The sequence below is a fragment of the Centrocercus urophasianus genome, unplaced genomic scaffold (assembly GCF_019232065.1).
Source record: "Centrocercus urophasianus isolate 14NV4802_14NV808 unplaced genomic scaffold, USGS_Curo_1.0 seq_10, whole genome shotgun sequence".
Taxonomy (NCBI): Eukaryota; Metazoa; Chordata; class Aves; order Galliformes; family Phasianidae; genus Centrocercus; species Centrocercus urophasianus.
The window spans coordinates 65,041,453-65,058,618 of record NW_024884142.1 but is presented as its reverse complement, the minus strand read 5'-3'; the positions used below and the strand labels follow the sequence as shown (position 1 = coordinate 65,058,618).

Genomic DNA, 17,166 nt, shown 5'->3' with positions numbered 1-17,166 from the left:
CTTGGTTCTTCATTTATTGTCTCTGTTATATTCTCTTTGTTATTTACCTTTTCCATATCTTAGTCTGGAGTGCTTAGATGTTGATTTTCCCAATCCTGGGTTTTTCAAGTCTTCTTACAGACTTCTGGTTAATTTTGAAAGTGTTTCTCTTCAGTGTCACAAAAATCCATCCTATTTGTTTTCTCAGTAATTCTTGCTTCTTGCCTGTAGCTTCTCAAGCCTTTACCCCTGCAATTATAATCTTCTTATGTGTTTGTCTTCGTATTGACTGGGAATTGGAGATGTGCTTTGCTCTTCTTGAGTACCACTTTCCATCAGTGGAGACTGCAAGGATTGTTACTGCCTCACTGTTTGCTCTGTGAAGTCAAACACCGTGGTTGTTTTGTGTTTTTGTTTTCCCTTTTTTTATTTCCTGACTAGTTCCTTTCATCTAATGCATGTGTCCTGTCTGTATTCCTCCTGCCCTTTTCATACAACATTGTGGGCATAGAGGCTTTTAAGAAGCTTCAAGTTGTTTGTCGGCTTGCTAATGCCAAGATTCTGTAACAAAGATGGAAATACAACAAAGGTTCTTTCATAAAGGAGAGATTGTCAGCTTCAGCTCTTCAGAGAAGGACCTGCCAGACACTTATTATCCCCCTAAAACTAGGAGAGAAAAAGTGGGAGCAGCCTTATGACCTGAGCTTGCCTTAAGCAGATGTATACATCTGTTGTGTGAAGAAATTGTTTTAAACTAAAACACATTTAATATTTTTCAAATGATATTTTTCCCTTGTTTGATGCATGTCTGGACTACTTAGATGTCATAACTTGGGAATGTTTTTCTTTTCATTTTTTACCAAATAAGTTGTCTGAGGCCATTTGGATTTTATCCAATATCTTGAGGTTGCTCTGTAGTTGATGTAGAGTCAATAGAGTTCAGGGGTAACCTCTGGGAGCTACTTCAGAGAGTCACAGAAAAGAAAATGTATGTTTATCTTACTTAATTGCACAAGTCTAAGAAAAACTAAGCTAATAAATTCTGCTTTTTAATCAAATCTATACAATTATATGAAATCCATCTGTTTTATCATATGGATTTAATAGATGCATGGTGAGTTCTCCTTGTGACACCTTGTGAGAATTGCTAGAGAGTAAGAATAAACATATACAGTAATAGAAGAGATTACTTTCAAAATTTAAGTTGGAGGAATGTAACTAGTTATTGTACTGGCACATGTAGATAATAGCTCTTTATTGAGCAGGATGATATATATTGATTTGAAATGGTGATAACAACGGGGTTGCAATAAAATTGATGATCACCATAAATACCTTTCTATTGCTACAGCCCCCCTTAGTAGTTCAGATCTGCAACACATTGACCTAATGTTGAATTGTAACCAGTTATTCCGGTTTTGTTATGCTAACAAATCATTCATAAGGATGAGTGAAATCTAAAAATTAAAAATCATGTTTTTGTGGGCTCTCGACAACCTCAAATGCCATTGAGTAAAATAACTTTCACCTAAAATCAGTTTTTTAAATAGTTAAACTGATGTCTGCATGATTGCTTTACTAGATCAAGCAATGCTTTTTGTATCCCTTTCATCTCTAGACTTTCATAACTTTGGAAACTGAGAATAACATTCTCATTATATGAATTTATGGAGCCCAATAATGTAAGTTTTAAATAAATTTTTAAGATCTTAAAATACACATTTATCTTTACATATTCTTTAAACTGAATTTTAAAAGTTTAAAAAGTAATTAAGTAAATATATCATGGTGTACTGGCACAAATTCTATAATCTTTATCCAGTGGAATAAGTTGTGATTTTATAAATAGAAGTTAGATAATGGTCCAAGTATTTAATAGGAAATCGCATTTAATTTCATCAGTTATTTTTCATACAAGATAACAGTTCCATAGCTAAATAAACAAATAAATAAAATCCCTGTTAGATTACAGGCATGAAATAATTTGTTGTCATTGTTTCTGATCTACAGAGTTACAGTTATGGTCTTATGTATCTCAGTAAACTGCCAATCTGTTCTTTAGCCAGTGTTTGTGAAGCAGTAAATTATTACTTTCCATATAAATGCTGAATTGAATAGTTGGGCACTTTTACATTAAAATAAATAATCTTATGTGACAAACGAAGTCATGTAAAGTAGTTCAGTTTAGCCATGGAGTATCGTGGGATTTTTGTGACAGTTAAGAAGGTGGGGTCCATTTTGGATTCCAAAGTAACATTTTTAGATTTTCATGCTTTTTTAAATTTTTTTTTTATTCCTCTCTCATTGTCATTTGTCCTCGAGGGGAATATATTTTAGTACAGTAAAAATACTTGTTTAAAGGCATTGAAAATAATTTTCTTTGATGGAGAGTTTGTTGGCTGTTGTTACATCATGCTATAAGGATTTAGTTAGCAAGCTAAGTCAAACTGATGTTAGTAACAATCTATTTTGCTTTTAGAGCCCATGGATATTCTTACAATACTTTAGAAAACCCCTACAAAGTAATTAATAAGGGATATAATGATAGTTGCCTTTCTCAATTACTAAGACAAACTGTGAAATCAATATCCTAATAATTAAAGTTGGAGAGGGAATGTTTTATTTTTAACACTTAAGGTTTATGGGAATGAAGGAATGAATGAAATAATACATAGAAATCAGCAGAAGAATGATTGAAATAGTTGCCTGCTTAATTGTTGAACTTCCTATTCAAATAATGAATATGACTGCCTGAAAAATTACACAGTGTGCTAAACTAATATTAACGTTGCTTTATCAACTGCACACTCTTTGTTCTGTTTGTTTTGTGTATAAGGTTTTATGAAAATCTTTAATTGAATAATCAATCTTATGGTTGTTGTTTTTTTTTTTTTCTCTGAGAACCTTCTGTGTTCACATAATGTTATCGCCCTGCTTTGGAAATGAATCAAGGTTGCACTGCTAGAGGCTATTGTGCCTTAGACATTGGTCTCATTTGTTGCACATAGTGAATAATATGTGGAATCTTATGAAGAGAAAGATGGTCTTATAAGAAGTGGAATGTTGCACTGGAGAAGTTCTTTCTATTTAGGCTTCTCCAGTATAAATGTTCGTGCAATTCTGTGCAATTTGCTTAACTTGCCTTTACCACATGATTCCTCATTCTAGGAATCCAGTATGTGTGCTCCATGACTTTTCAGAAGGGTGAAACAATGTTAGAAATATTCATAAATGAACTGGTTTGAAGTGGTAGTCTGAATAAATGTGACATTCATGCAGGGGAGGTGGGAGAGACCAAATTGATCTTCTGAAGTTAATTGATAATTTTATAATATTGGTTTTTCTGTAGCTCCATTTTTTTTCTGTGATAGGAGACTGTTAAGGTCTTCTTACCTCTGTAGGTATGCTAAAACAGAAAGCCATTCTCTGATGCTTTGTGATAAGAGGAACTGGAAGGAAATGAGTTTTATACCCAGTGAAATTATGCACCTATCAAATAATTTCTCATCGTAAATCAGTGCAGAAATACAACTGAATATCTAACGTATTCAATCATAATGATAATTACATATTGAGCAGCATCTCTCCAGCGAACTCTGATCTTTATATGCATGGAATGAGATAAAGAACTCTGCTAAAAGCAAAATACTAAATATATTGTTTCACTCCACTGACAGAAAGAGAGTAAAATGAAGTTGTATGCAGAATTAATTTTGAGATTTCTTACCTTCTGAGTTCTTAAGTTTGCAGAAATAATGTTCTTTTACAGTGTTAGCATGATTCCTTAGATTTTGTTTAAAATAACACAAGAAATTCTATGTCCAACTACATCATCAGAGTTTGCTCATTAGATTTTACTGTTGAGTTTTTTGTCCTTTGTTTGTTGGTTTGTTTTGTTGTTGGTTTTTGTTCTGTTATGCTTGATTGTTGTTTTTTTTTGTTTCGTTTGTTTGCTTTAGCCACAGAATAAGCTTGAAAAATCAGGAATTCTGAGTTCTGTTTTAGAGTACTCCAGTGACCCTTCTTTATCTCATCTTTATCACAGTATGCCCTGCACTAGCTACGAATATGCACCCACAATGCTTTATCCTCTGTATTATGACTGTAATTTTTTCTTTACCTCTTTTGGGGTTTGAGGTTTTTATGCTACATGATAAACACTGTTCCTATTCAAGTACCATAAAATTCAGCAGCCAGAAGCATTTGGTGGTTTACACTGGGTAGATACAGAATATGTGGAGTGCAGTTGTTAAAGTTATACACGTCTTCTTTTCAGTAACCTTGAATAGCATTATTAACATTTTTATAATACCTAATTTTGATCTGCTTACTGAAACACTGGGAGTGAAGGTATTACTTTAAGGTTTTGCTGAGAAGCCTTGAGGAATAGTATCTATACGAATATGCACTGTGTATTTGTGTTAAGTCATTTGTCCCAAAGTATTTTCAAGGTTAGGACTGTACACGCTTTATAAACATTTTATGCAACTTTATAACAATTTCTCTAAGTGTTTTTAATTTAGTCAGAAATTATGAATGTTGAGTTTTCGACAAAAGCAAATTTTGATTAGGACTGAGCTCAAGGACAGAGTAGTGAAATTTGACTGTTTCTTGCTTTAACTTGGTGTGCATCAATAGAATTTTTTAGGCTGTTCACAGAATTAAATTAGTACGTACTATCTATCAAGCAGAGAAACAATAGGTACTATTGTGAGAATGTGAGATATAAATGCAGTGGTAATCATTGTTAATGGTAATCTCTGTTAATGAATTGGTGAAACAATTATTGTTAACACAAGTCCAGCTTGAGTCTGCAGAAAATACCCCAGAGGCAGACTGATCTTTTGGGCAACAGTGTCACTAATGTTATCTGAGCTTTCTGGGAATGCTAGTAGTATTTAATGATGCTGTAAGATTCAAACCAAAGTTGTAAGCTTTCCAGCTTGTCTCTTTCTTCTGCGTCACAATTTGTCTTCACAGCATGGAGACTCCCAGAGGAATATTAGGAAGTACTATTTAGAAATAAATGGAAAAACATATTTATTTACAAGTTAATCACTGACATCACAGTGTAGTCAGTGGGAACAGGACAGATTATAAAGGCTGTTTCTCAATATCACTAAGGATTGTCTGGATTGCTGGAAAGCATCAAACATGTTTTGTAGTTTCAGATATGTAAATTTTACATTAAGAAATTGTTTGAATTTATGAAATTTAAACAAACCAACAAACCAAATTTAAACAAATAAGCTTTGATTGAAGAACTTGATGTTTGCTGATTTCTAAATGCCTTATGTCTACTAGTTCTTATTATGTGAAACTCTAGTCATAGAATCATAGAATAACTTGGGTTGGAAGGGACCTTAAAGATCATCTAGTTCCAACCCCCTGCTGTAGGCAGGGCTGCCACCCCCCAGCTCAGGCTGCCCAGGGCCCACCCTATCTGGCCTTGAATGCCTCCAGGTATAGGGCATCCACAGCTTCGCTGAACAGTCTGTGCCAGCACCTCACCAGCCTTTGAGTAAAGAATTTCCTCCTCAAATCTAGCCTAAATCTCTCTTCTTTTCGTTTGAAGCCATTCGCTCTTGCCATGTCACTATCACACTCTGAAAAAAGTTGATCTCTCCCTGCTTTTTACAAGCTCCCCTCAAGTACCGAAAGGGCACGATGATGTCTCCCCAGAGCCTTCTCCTCCCCAGGCTGAAAAATCCCAGCTCCCTCAGCCTGTCTTCATAGGAGAGGTGCTCCTCACATTTATATATAAATTAAAGCTTAATATTTTCTTCTTTTTGAAGAGAAATGAGAGAGATCAAAACTGTCGAACACAGGAGAGCGAATCCTCTATTTTGACACGTTTCCCACCTGCTTGGCATGATAGCTTTGCAGCATGCAAAGGACAGCTTAACGCTATATGAACACCTCTAAGCACCCAGAAAAAAATGCCTGTGCATCTGACTACAAGATTGTTTTTTCTGTTCTCTCCAGTGAGGCTGATCATAATTTTTGTTCATCCAACAGGGGTTGTTCAGAACTTTGTCGTATACCCATGGTGGAATACAAACTTGACAGTGAAGGCACCCCATGTGAGTATAAAACCCCTTTCAGAAGAAATACCACTTGGCATCGGGTGCCGACTCCCGCTGGGCAGCCTCTCTCTCGTGCCTCTCCAATCCTAGGAACATCTGACAGACTGCAGTGCCAGCAGCTTCTCCAGCAGGCTCAGACAGCCATTCCTCGCAGCACTTCTTTTGATAGGAAACTGCCAGATGGTGCAAGGTAGTATACCTTTAATGCCCATCATTTTCCTACTATGCCTTAGATATCTCTGTTCTATAGAACTCTGGTGTACTTGATTTTAAACAACTTTTGAAGATTCATGCTATTTTGTTGAGTTTCAACAGTAATTCTGAGATTGTATCAGAGGGAATTAATTGATTACAGTTCATTCTATATGAAACAAGTGAATTCTGTTGTTCGTGATAAGAGTGTACTCTAAGAGGATCCTACTGATGAGGACACCAACATTCCCCTTTAGTCCCAAATCAATAAAGTAGGAAACCCTTGTTACTTTTTGATCTAAACAATGTCCTGTCCTCCACCTTTTGGGATCCTATTTAAGCAATTAAGAGTGTAAATAAAATGAACCCATCCCTCTAAAAATGAATGATTTAATCTCATTACCACACTATTTGCATAGTTTCAAAGGATTGTGTAACTCATTACTAGTCCTTATGCTTTCCCCTGCTTTTAATTAAACAAAGCAGAGCTTGTGATTTGAATATATAATGTATGTTAGATGATGGGATGGTATCTTTAAATCTTAGCTCCGTTCTAATTCAATTGTAATCATAACAAAAGAATTTCTTTTTAAAAATTGTAAATACATACATCTTTAATTATTTAGGAAAACTTTAGGTCTTGTGCTCTCTGTCCCTTATTGTTCGCATTATTTCTGCTTGATGTCCTTCTCTCTGGAGTGATGTAGTTCTCATCTTCAAGGATATAATATTGCATGTTTGGAATAGCTAAATTATATAAAAATCTGAAGTACGATTCTTGTACATCCTTAAAATTTCTGGCTGAAATCATTAAATGCTGTTACTGCTATACTGTCTACCTTATTTAGTAGAAGAGCTCTGACATCTCATTACAGATATTTTTGGTAAAATCTAACACAAAGAAAAAACACATTGAATGTTCCTCAAATATATCAGGTTTGATGGGTATTTGTTAAGCATACTAAATGTGAATGAATAGGGAAAGAATGAAAAATTTCTGAAATCTCCAAATTTCCAAATTTTGTTTCCAAATACTCATTTCCAAAAAATGTTCACAAACATAAATTTCAATTCTTACTCTCCATAAAGCACATAAAAAAGCTTGGAATACCGAGGCTCTCTCTTCTCATGAAGCAATCTCTAGATTACTTAAACAAATCAAGTGCAGTGCATGAGTGCTATTCTGGGGAAGGCATGATGCAGAATATAAATAACGAAAAAGGAGAGAAACGATCAATTATGATGTGTGGGTCCTGAAACATGAAATGTTTCTAATTGGCAAGGTCGTTTCCACATAGCAAGAGGCATAGCTAATAGCTTGACAGAGAGATGTGATTAAAACAAGAGTTTGAAGTGAGGTTGATTAGTACTTATAGTCTTGTAAATGTGAAAATGTGTACTCAGACTAGGAAAATGATGAAGAGTTTTTAGAGGGTTGAGCTGCAATACCATTTTAGTCAAATTGAAGAGGAGTGAAGGCAGGGAAAAGTAGGTTGATTAAAAAAAAAGGAAGTTATCACAGATAATCTGAAAATGAGCTAACGTTGAAGTCTGTGGTAAAGAGGTTCTTTTTACAGATAAAAAGAGGAAGAAACAACAGAAATGTTTATAGATACAGCAAAAAGCTTTAAAAGGCTAGATATAGCAAAAGGCATCAGCAGCAACTACAGTTAAACACAGTTTAACTACTGTGACATGTGACAAGTTAGGTGCCCAGACCAAAGATGAAATTAAAAAGGGAGCTGAACGCCTGTACTCCTAGATCTCCTCCTGGGGAAAGTTCTTTGAGAAGGCAATTTAAATGTCTTTGTGTTGAGCAAAGTTTTGCCTGTAATTTGTCCTTGAGAAATACACAGATATGTTTGAAATCTACTTCTTTTACAATTCACCTAGTTCTGTGACAGCTTCTCCTAATTAGTGTCTAAAAGCAAAGCTTCAGTTGGACTCACTTTTTTGGCTTTTCACACCAAGAAGATTCTGTATACTTTAGTCTTTCAGTCACAGTGGTAGATGAGCACGTTCTTTCACCTGGAGTCCAGAATCCATTCCAAGTATCAGACAGATGCAACTGTTCTGTGAACGAGCAGTGAGGCATCCTCAGAATACATTTCTGTGGTCCTGATTTTGTTGCCACTTTTTGTGTAGCAGGCTAATAAGTAGGCACTTGTCTGGGAAATAGGTTGGCAATATCCAAGGTTTGAGGATAATGTCCTAAATATTAGTTTGAGGGCTCGAAATGTGTGGGATGATAATTTAGCATTTCTTTAAATCTGGTTCATTTAAGCAAGAAGTGCTGCATTCTTGGCAATAAGAGGAAAGAACACACAATTGAAACTCAACTGTAGCCTACAGAATAATTTGCTTGATTGTGAAAGGCTTAGTCCTGTCAGTGCTTATCAGAATGGGATATGCTGAAGAATTAGGCACTCAACCATCTACATGTTTATCATATGTGTGTTTGATGGTTAGACAAAATATAAAGCAAATGTCTTTGAAATTTTCAAGCTGAACTCTGAAGTTGCATATTGAACTTCATGTCCTTGGGAAATTGTGGTGCTTAAATCTGAAACAACCTTTTTCCAAGTCTTCCCTGAGTTTATAAATTCATTCCTACATATTATCTTGAAAAAAAATTGAGATAATGTAGCTGAGTGAAATTGCAGAGTTATGGGTTGATATGCACAGAAGTGAAGAGTAGGAGGCTGATCAAAAACAAATTTCGGCAGTGCATTTCAGCTGCCCAGGAAGGCAGAGGTTCCTATGCATGAATTTAGAGATCTAATCCACCTGCTCTGACTTGTATGTAATCCCACTTGTTCAGAGGAAAAAATGAAAATTTGTGATTAATCATGAAATAAGTGATGTATTTAGAAAATTCTGAAAATGAATGTACATGAAGTATATTTTATCTGCTTTGTTTGTAAAAGTGAATGCATATTTAAAAAACAAAAACAAAAACAAAAAAAACACCAACAGTTCAAGTCTGAAACTTTATGAATATTTCAGTGCACTGTTAATGACTCTAGTCAACATTACAGAAGTTCTCCAAGCAACCAGTCTTCCTCCAGTGACCCAGGTCCCAGTGGTAGCAGCCAATGGAGACAGCAAGTGGGATATGATGGGTATTGATTTTATTTTATTTTTCTAATCTTTCTGAATCTCCCATGCATCTTTTTTCTGAAACAAATTTTATATGGATGTTCCATATCATAGATTTATTTGGGAAATCTATTAGTAAACTTTTAAGACTCCTGAGGTTTGATGTAGTTTAATCTGTATGCTAACAAAATTCTACTCTTACTACTTAGTTCTTTAGGACCAAACTATTGTTTTACAATTTTGGTAAATAACAAACAGTTCTTAGTTCTGCTTTCCCAGGACAGGACAGAAATCAGTTGGTAACTCAGAACTGAGACCATATAGTGATTTCTCCTCCTTTAGTTTCACGGGGGGAGTATTTAATTTACAAATGATCTTTATAGACTTGTAAGGTTTTATTTCCTACTGTTCTTGTTCCAGTGGTATTCATTCCCTAGTATCTCTCCTCAAAAAAGTAACAGTATTTCATAAGTATCATCTCCCTTTAAGGCTATTGCAATATGTAGGTGTTATGTTTGCGTGCCTGTTAATCCCTTGGTGCTGAAAGTTTTAGAAATTAGTTGTCCATGAATAAAAAAACCAACATGCTGTTCAAGTTTTAAAAATATTACATGAAAAAATCTGTTCATTACTTTAAATGAATCACTTTGTTGTACAAGGTTAGCTGAAATGCTTATAAAATGTTGGGATGTGGCAGCATTTAGATAGTGTAATGAAAAAGCATTTGGCTTTTGGAAACTATCTGTAAGAAAAAAATGCAAATATTGAAAGCATCGTCTTGCCTATGCAAAAAATTCCTTTGGCATAGCTGTTTGTGCGTGCAGATGTAAATGCTGTATCTTGGAGATTGTTCACTGAAATCTCTGACAGCTAAATAGGTCCAAATATTTAAAACAAAACTTTCTTTTTTTTTTTCCACAGTATATGCATAAAAATCTATCTGGTGTCTTTTTACTGGCACAGAGATTACTAATTGCGATTTTATTTTTGTTATGTTGCTTTGTGAAATAACTTAATTTCTGCAATTTTTACAGTAGAATTTGTATTTCAGATTGCATCTCAAATAGATTTAAATCTAAAATGAGTGCAGACAATCATTCATAATGTTATGTTAAAATGAGGGAACGAAGTTTACAAAATATAAAGCATTTTATCTAGCAAACACGTTCTGAGTGTGAAACCTTGCAAAAATACCATTATTTTCTGTGGGGCTTAGTTTATTAAGCAGTTAAGTATGCATTACCATAGTTATCCTCTGCAAAACCCTTTGGCTACTGTAGCTCCAAGAATGCTTTTCTTTTTAAAGCTCAAAGTCATCGTGGTCTGTTCACACTGAAGGACATAAGTGTGCTGTTGAGAAAATTGTATGTAAATATGTCTATTCAGTGTTTGGAAATGTTACTATACTTGCTTGGTGGGAGAAATAATGACTGTTTAAACAAATCACTTTACAAAATATTTTCTTTGAAGAGTAGAAAGTGTTGTTTATCATGTAAATATTTTTCTAGAAAAAAAAACCAAATGGCTTGTTTTCTGCTTATGTTAAAAGGTGCCAATCCCCTTTGCTTCATGAACACCAAGGTTCAGGCTCACTGGAGATTGAAGGAGGCAGAGAACGAGATGAAACTTTGGAAGGAACTAGACATTCTGGTAATAACAAATACCAAATCTCAAAAATAAGTGCTCTTTCCACTGTAATACTTGCAAAAGTGCAGCCACTTTCTGATGTAACAGTTTTATACCCAAAAAGTGGTTATATGACATGACAGTGAAAGATGGAGCTGTTACAGACAATCTAATAGAATATGGTGTGGGATATCTAGGTATCCAAATGAACTCCTGAACATCAGAAAGCATCGTGAATGATGGAAAACAGGTTGAATTTCACTTAATTATGTTTGAAAAATTAGATTTTAATGATTCTGCAAAGTTGCACATCTCTGATTCCAAAGAGTGTACAGGTTTGAAACCTGATGCTAAGCCATGTGCTCTTTTCTTTGTACAGTATACTCATCTTTTTAGCATTCAGAAATTAAAACACAATTATTTATGGCAGAAACCAAGTGGCATGCACCATCGACCAAAATCCTCAGCTCCTACAAAGACCGGGCTTTACAAAAAGATGGCAGTGGCAAGGAGTCGCCAAACAAACTTTCACATGTAAGTCTTCACCTCACTTTGCAAAGGAACCTTAACATTCTTCTGTGCATTCCCTGTTTATTCAACTCGATTTGCCAAATAGCTATTAGCTTTGGGATAGCCAGTGAAATACACACTGTAAACATACAATACTCTGTGGATTCTTTAAGTATTATAGAAAATGTCTATCCTATAGTTTATTTTATTTATTTATTTATTTGACCTTTTCTTTTCCTGTTCCTTTCCACTTTGGTTCTGTTTTACATTTACAATAGAAAAAGAGTCCTTTTTGCTGGACACTTACCAAAGTAGCTCCTTGGGAAAACTGCTCATTTGTATTTTTATCAGTTGTTCTGTTGTTTATAAGGTCATGGCCATTTTGTAAGGGATAGAAGAAATGCAAATACAACCCCTACTTTTTTTTTTAAATAATTTTCTCAAATGCTGAGGCACGTTAATTCCTATATGGAATGGGAATGTTATTTCTGGAGTCTGGTTTTTCAAACTGCTTTACTGTATTAGTAACAACTATGTGTATATACATCTGCTAGGAGGGAAATCTCATTAAAAAATAAAAGATTGAAAAAATAAGGGTCTCCCTTCCCATTTATATTCTGCCTAGTAGAAGCCCATCTGCCTTTGTTCTGGCTACTCAGAGATGTTACAAAGATAAGTTAATCCAGCTTTCTATAAAATCTCTTTTTAGGAAAGCAAAGCAAAACACAAAAACTTTATTGACACAAACGCATGACATAATTCTTCCACTTCAGTTGCCACACTTAGTTTGAAGGCGTATTACTTAAGTTACTTTCATCTGGTACACATACATTGCACTTGGCTGGAGTTCAAGAGGCCATACGTCCAATTGGATTTGATTCAATAAACAGTGTATTTCACCCACACAGAGAAAAAGCCAAGGGTAATTCATTCTCCTGTGATCTTCAGATTTGCAGCAGAAATTGTTTAAACAAATAATTATGAATGCTTCTAGCTGTAGCAAATGCTTGTTTCAACTCTCTAGAAATTCAATTTTATGGATGTTAAGCAAGTCCTATAATCAAAAAATTCAAGTGAGATCTTATGATTTGCAATATAAGATGGAAATAGAGCCTAGTATTCACTTTTATTTGCTGCCTCAAATTAACACCAAGGTTGGCAAAGACCTCCAAAATCATCTAGTCCAACTGTCCACCTACCACCAATATTTCCCAACTAAACCGTGTCCCTTAGTATCACATCTAAATGTAGGACAATTAACTCAACTACCTCCATGGGGAACCCATTCAAGCACCTGATCGCTCTTTCTGAGAATAAATTTTTCCTAATATCCAACCTGAATCTCCCTTGGCACTACTTGAGGCCATTCCTTCTAGTCCTATCCTAGTCTGTTTAGCAGTTATGCAATTATTTAATAGAAACTAGTGGTATAATTTGTTTTTTCATACTTTGCAATTATAGCATTCCAGAAAAAAATAATAAAGGAATCTTTGAATGGCACAAATTCAGTAATTTACATTAAAATTAAGATTTTATAATTAAATTGAGGTGGTTCTTTTTTGTTTTCCTCTTGCTGTTAAGATTGGAGATAAAAGCTGTTCAAGCCACTCAAGCAGCAATACCCTATCTAGCAATACATCCAGCAACAGTGATGAAAAGCACTTTGGTTCTGGAGATCTTATGGATCCTGAGCTGCTTGGATTAACATATATAAAAGGAGCTTCAACTGACAGTGGAATTGATACAGCTCCTTGTATATCTGCACCTCTTCTGGCCCCTCTGCATCTTGCTGGCAGCAGGTCTGGAGTACATTGTCGTACTGAGCAATGGACTGAGTCTTCTGAAACTGCTGGGCTAGATGAGGATCCAGCTAAGATATATGCTGTTCATAGCTATGCCTCTGCTATTTCTGCCAGTCATACGGCTGAAGGAAGTATGGGAGACCTCAGTGAAATCTCTTCTCATTCCAGGTATGTGTTTCTTATAAATTAGGGATTTGGGTTTATAGATTGATGTTCAGATAATTTTTTGTTGTTGTTGTTATTGAATTTTTTTTTCCTCACTTTTCTTTGAAAACATACCTGGTATTGATTTTTGTTGTATTCAAATACCTGTGAGGAAGTATAGCGTTTTTCAGGTAATTTTTGATGAGTCTGCTTAAGGAGCATGACTAGTCCTGCTTCCAGATCTGATCAAGAATGTGTGTGTAGCTTTGTACAAATTGCTTAGGTTTTCAAAGCTGAGAAACATCTGATTAAAAATGAAGTGGTATAATAAATTGAATTCTGCAGTTGTATTTGTTTTTGTAGTATTTGTGAAGGTCATTCTCACAATGTATTTCTAGGATATGTTTTGACAATAATTTCACTTCTATTTGGGAATTCACCATGTGCTATTACTGAGAAGTTTACTGAAATTTCTTGGTTTTAATCTTTGACAATCCCATGATATTCTACAAGTGATTGAGAGCTAGAATGTTAGAAAACAATTTTACTTTCGTTGATGACGAAGGAAACATAAGATGCTTTCATGATACTTTGTGTCATTCATGTGAATTTAAAATTAGTCTTTCCTCATCTTTCTTGGTTGTAAGGAGGGTTGTAGGTCCAAACATGTTACTTTGACATCAGACTTTCCCCCGTATTTCCCCTATATTTTCCCCTATATTTTTTTCCCCTAGAACTTATTTCACAGACTTATTTAGTACAGGGCAACAAATTACATCAGATAAATGATGAAGAGAATCGAAGAAATTAAAATTGGCAATTTTTACATAAAGTGAAACTGCATTGTATACCATCAACTCTAATTTGCCTTGTTGTGGCGTATACTTTACGCTTTTGTATCTTGAGCTGTATTTCTAGCTGTGTTTGCACTCTTCTTTTTGTTACCAATGGAATGTATGTATGGTACACCTGTTAAAAGGAAACTGTGAAAGTACACTTTTCAGCTGGTTGTCTTTATCTCCCGTTTCCCATTGTATGATGACTTTAAATTTGAGACTTCGGTCTATGTGTGGAAGTTTTTATTCTGTAAAGTAATGGAAGGAAATTGTTCTTCTTTTCATCTCGTTTTTCTTCTGAATATCAATTAGGACAGGAAAATAACAAAATAATATTCTTATTTCTTCATATGCTTGATTGAATTAGTCTTCAAAGCTTACTTTGAGTGTATTATATTATTTTTAAAAAAATCTCTTTATATAACTGTGATGTTGCAATACTGTAACATTCAAAGAGAAGCAAGAATGTTAATATTTGTGTGCTATCTACTGCCATGTCCCATGTATATTTTTCCAGCTGGTCTGACATTGAGTTCTTAATTGTTCATAATTTGCAGTGATGAAGCTCTACCTTAAACAAGGCTTTTACTCAAAATTAGTTTGTAAATGTTGAACAGTGAGCTTGTTTTACAATGGCTAAACAGCGTAAAACTGAAAAGCAAGTCCACAGACTAGTGGAAAGTCACAGATCTATAAATGCAACATTTCCGTATTAAAATTGAATTTATTGAGCAAAAAACATGATTGTGTGACTCTGTGATGATTCTATGAATAAATTAAGTTCAATTGGCCATCAATTGGTTTGATTCTCTAACATGATCAGATAAAGAACCACTTAAAACTAACTGATTTCTGAGAATTAAGTCTCCTGTGTGAAACACTATTTCAAACTACAAGATTGACTTGAGCTATGCACAACACTATGTCTTGCAGCTATGTTGTTAATGGCTTTCTCTCTCCTACTTTATATTAAGTACACACATGAATTATCAAATGCCTTTAGGTTACTGTAGCTGAAACAGCTCCGTTGCCTTTAGGTTTTTTTTCCTCGCATAGACCATCAGTACCATTCGGATGCTGAGAATATACAGTTTTTATTCTAACCATTGCTTTGAACTCATTTAAAAGCAACTTTCTATAAGTATTTCATTTCTTAGAAAAATGTCATGTTATTTAAAACGTACAGAATGAAGCTGGATGTTCAGTTTTTCTGGAGTTCAGTTACATAGAAAAATCTAAAATGCTCTGGATAGTGTCCTTGTTGTCAGTCTGATATGTTTTTTACATTATGCTTCAATAGTTTCTTCACCTTTAGACTTCAGTTTTTTGTTACTGAATTATTCTGATTATGCCTTTATATAAATGTCTTGATATAATTTCTTTACACTTTTGCAAGGATAACAAGCATGAGAGCAATCGTACTACTATTAACACCACCTCATTTATTGTCTTCCTCAAAAACTCCTGATCTTGTTTCTGCATTTGTGGGGAAAAAGAGAGATGTTTGAAGCTTCTTCCATATCACACAGTTTAATCAGATATAGTGACATCTGTGCATGTGCACTGCTTGTGTTTGACTCAACAACCTCTTCTGGTCCTTTGTGAATGAATCCTGTACATTAAAAAGTAGCAATGTGTTTAGTATTTGCAAATCAACAATGAATGTTAGGAGCTCCTGTATCAGTTTCCAGTCTCTAATTTAAGTTCAGACTCTTGGTTTGTGAATGCATTGGTTGCTTCACGTCCAAGGTGAAAAGAACAACTTTACTCGTCGAGGAAGTGTTTGATTTAGCTCGTTTTGAATCCTTTTGAGAGTTGTCGGTTAGATGCTATTATTTGTAGTAAAAGAAACTATTAAAATCATCCAGATTGGTACTGAATGAAGGACTGAGTTTAAACTGTCATAAGCTTGAAAAATCAGTGTGAAGTGGAAGAGACATAGAATTCTTAGATATTTGGGATAATTCCCTATATAGAGCCTTGACATAAATTGAATTATACTATGAATAATGTTTGTGTATGTACATATTTACTGAAAAAAGCAAATGGAAATCCATGTATTTGTATTAAGCCTAAGTCTTTAACTAAGTCTTTAGTTTTGGCTCACATCATGGTTTGTGTTGGCATTTCAGCATGTTAAATTGGACATTATTTGCTTTAAAAGCTCATTATTATTTTATTATCATCAAAGACATTTGATATATATACATATATATAAGCAGTATGTAGAAAATTATTGTACTGATGCTGCTGCCTTGATTTTAACTTGAGTAAAAGTGAACACTGAGAATTATATCTGAGTACATGGGGAAGAATTTTTGATTTGCTGTTTTGTGTGTTTCCTTTGCTTTTTCAGTGGGTCACATCATTCAGGAAGCCCATCAACACATTGCTCTAAAAAGAGTGGCTCTCTAGATACCTCCAAAGTCTATATAGTGTCGCAGAACAGTAGTCAACAGATTTCTGGGTCAGTTTCAAAACCATACCACAGACAAGGAGCAGTGAGTAAATACGTGATTGGATGGAAGAAATCAGAAGGAAGTCCTACACCTGAAGAATCTGAAATTTCTGAATGCCACGAGTAAGAATTCTTTTCAACTATGTTTGGGGCAGAAAGGGCAAGGAAAATATATTTTAAAATAGGATAGAAAGATGGAAAATTACAGATTCCATTTCAAATGTTTGGTTTATTTCTGTGTCTTTATGTATAACCTTTTCAAATCTCTGGGAAACAATTGGAAAGCCACAATTGTATTATGTCTAAAGGCCTTTTCTAGAAATCTTCAGTAACATTACAGTTACTTAAAAATAGCTTGCTTCTTAATGTTTCTGTATTAAACCTTCCTACCTTGTTGCATATTTTGTCAGCTAATACATTAGAGATTGAGAGAG

At 34.5% G+C, this 17,166-nt stretch overlaps 1 protein-coding gene across 3 annotated transcripts in view; it reads left to right on the top strand.

The window, feature by feature from the left end:
- SIPA1L2 (signal induced proliferation associated 1 like 2) overlaps positions 1–17,166 on the top strand; it is a 138,902-nt gene that overhangs the window by 98,270 nt on the left and 23,466 nt on the right. For all 3 annotated transcript variants that reach the window (XM_042811139.1, XM_042811135.1, XM_042811126.1), the window contains exons 11-16: positions 5,998–6,255; positions 9,296–9,379; positions 10,906–11,006; positions 11,413–11,516; positions 13,074–13,462; positions 16,631–16,855. In XM_042811139.1, coding sequence (XP_042667073.1) covers positions 5,998–6,255; positions 9,296–9,379; positions 10,906–11,006; positions 11,413–11,516; positions 13,074–13,462; positions 16,631–16,855 — 1,161 coding nt within the window. The remainder of the gene's footprint in view (positions 1–5,997; positions 6,256–9,295; positions 9,380–10,905; positions 11,007–11,412; positions 11,517–13,073; positions 13,463–16,630; positions 16,856–17,166) is intronic.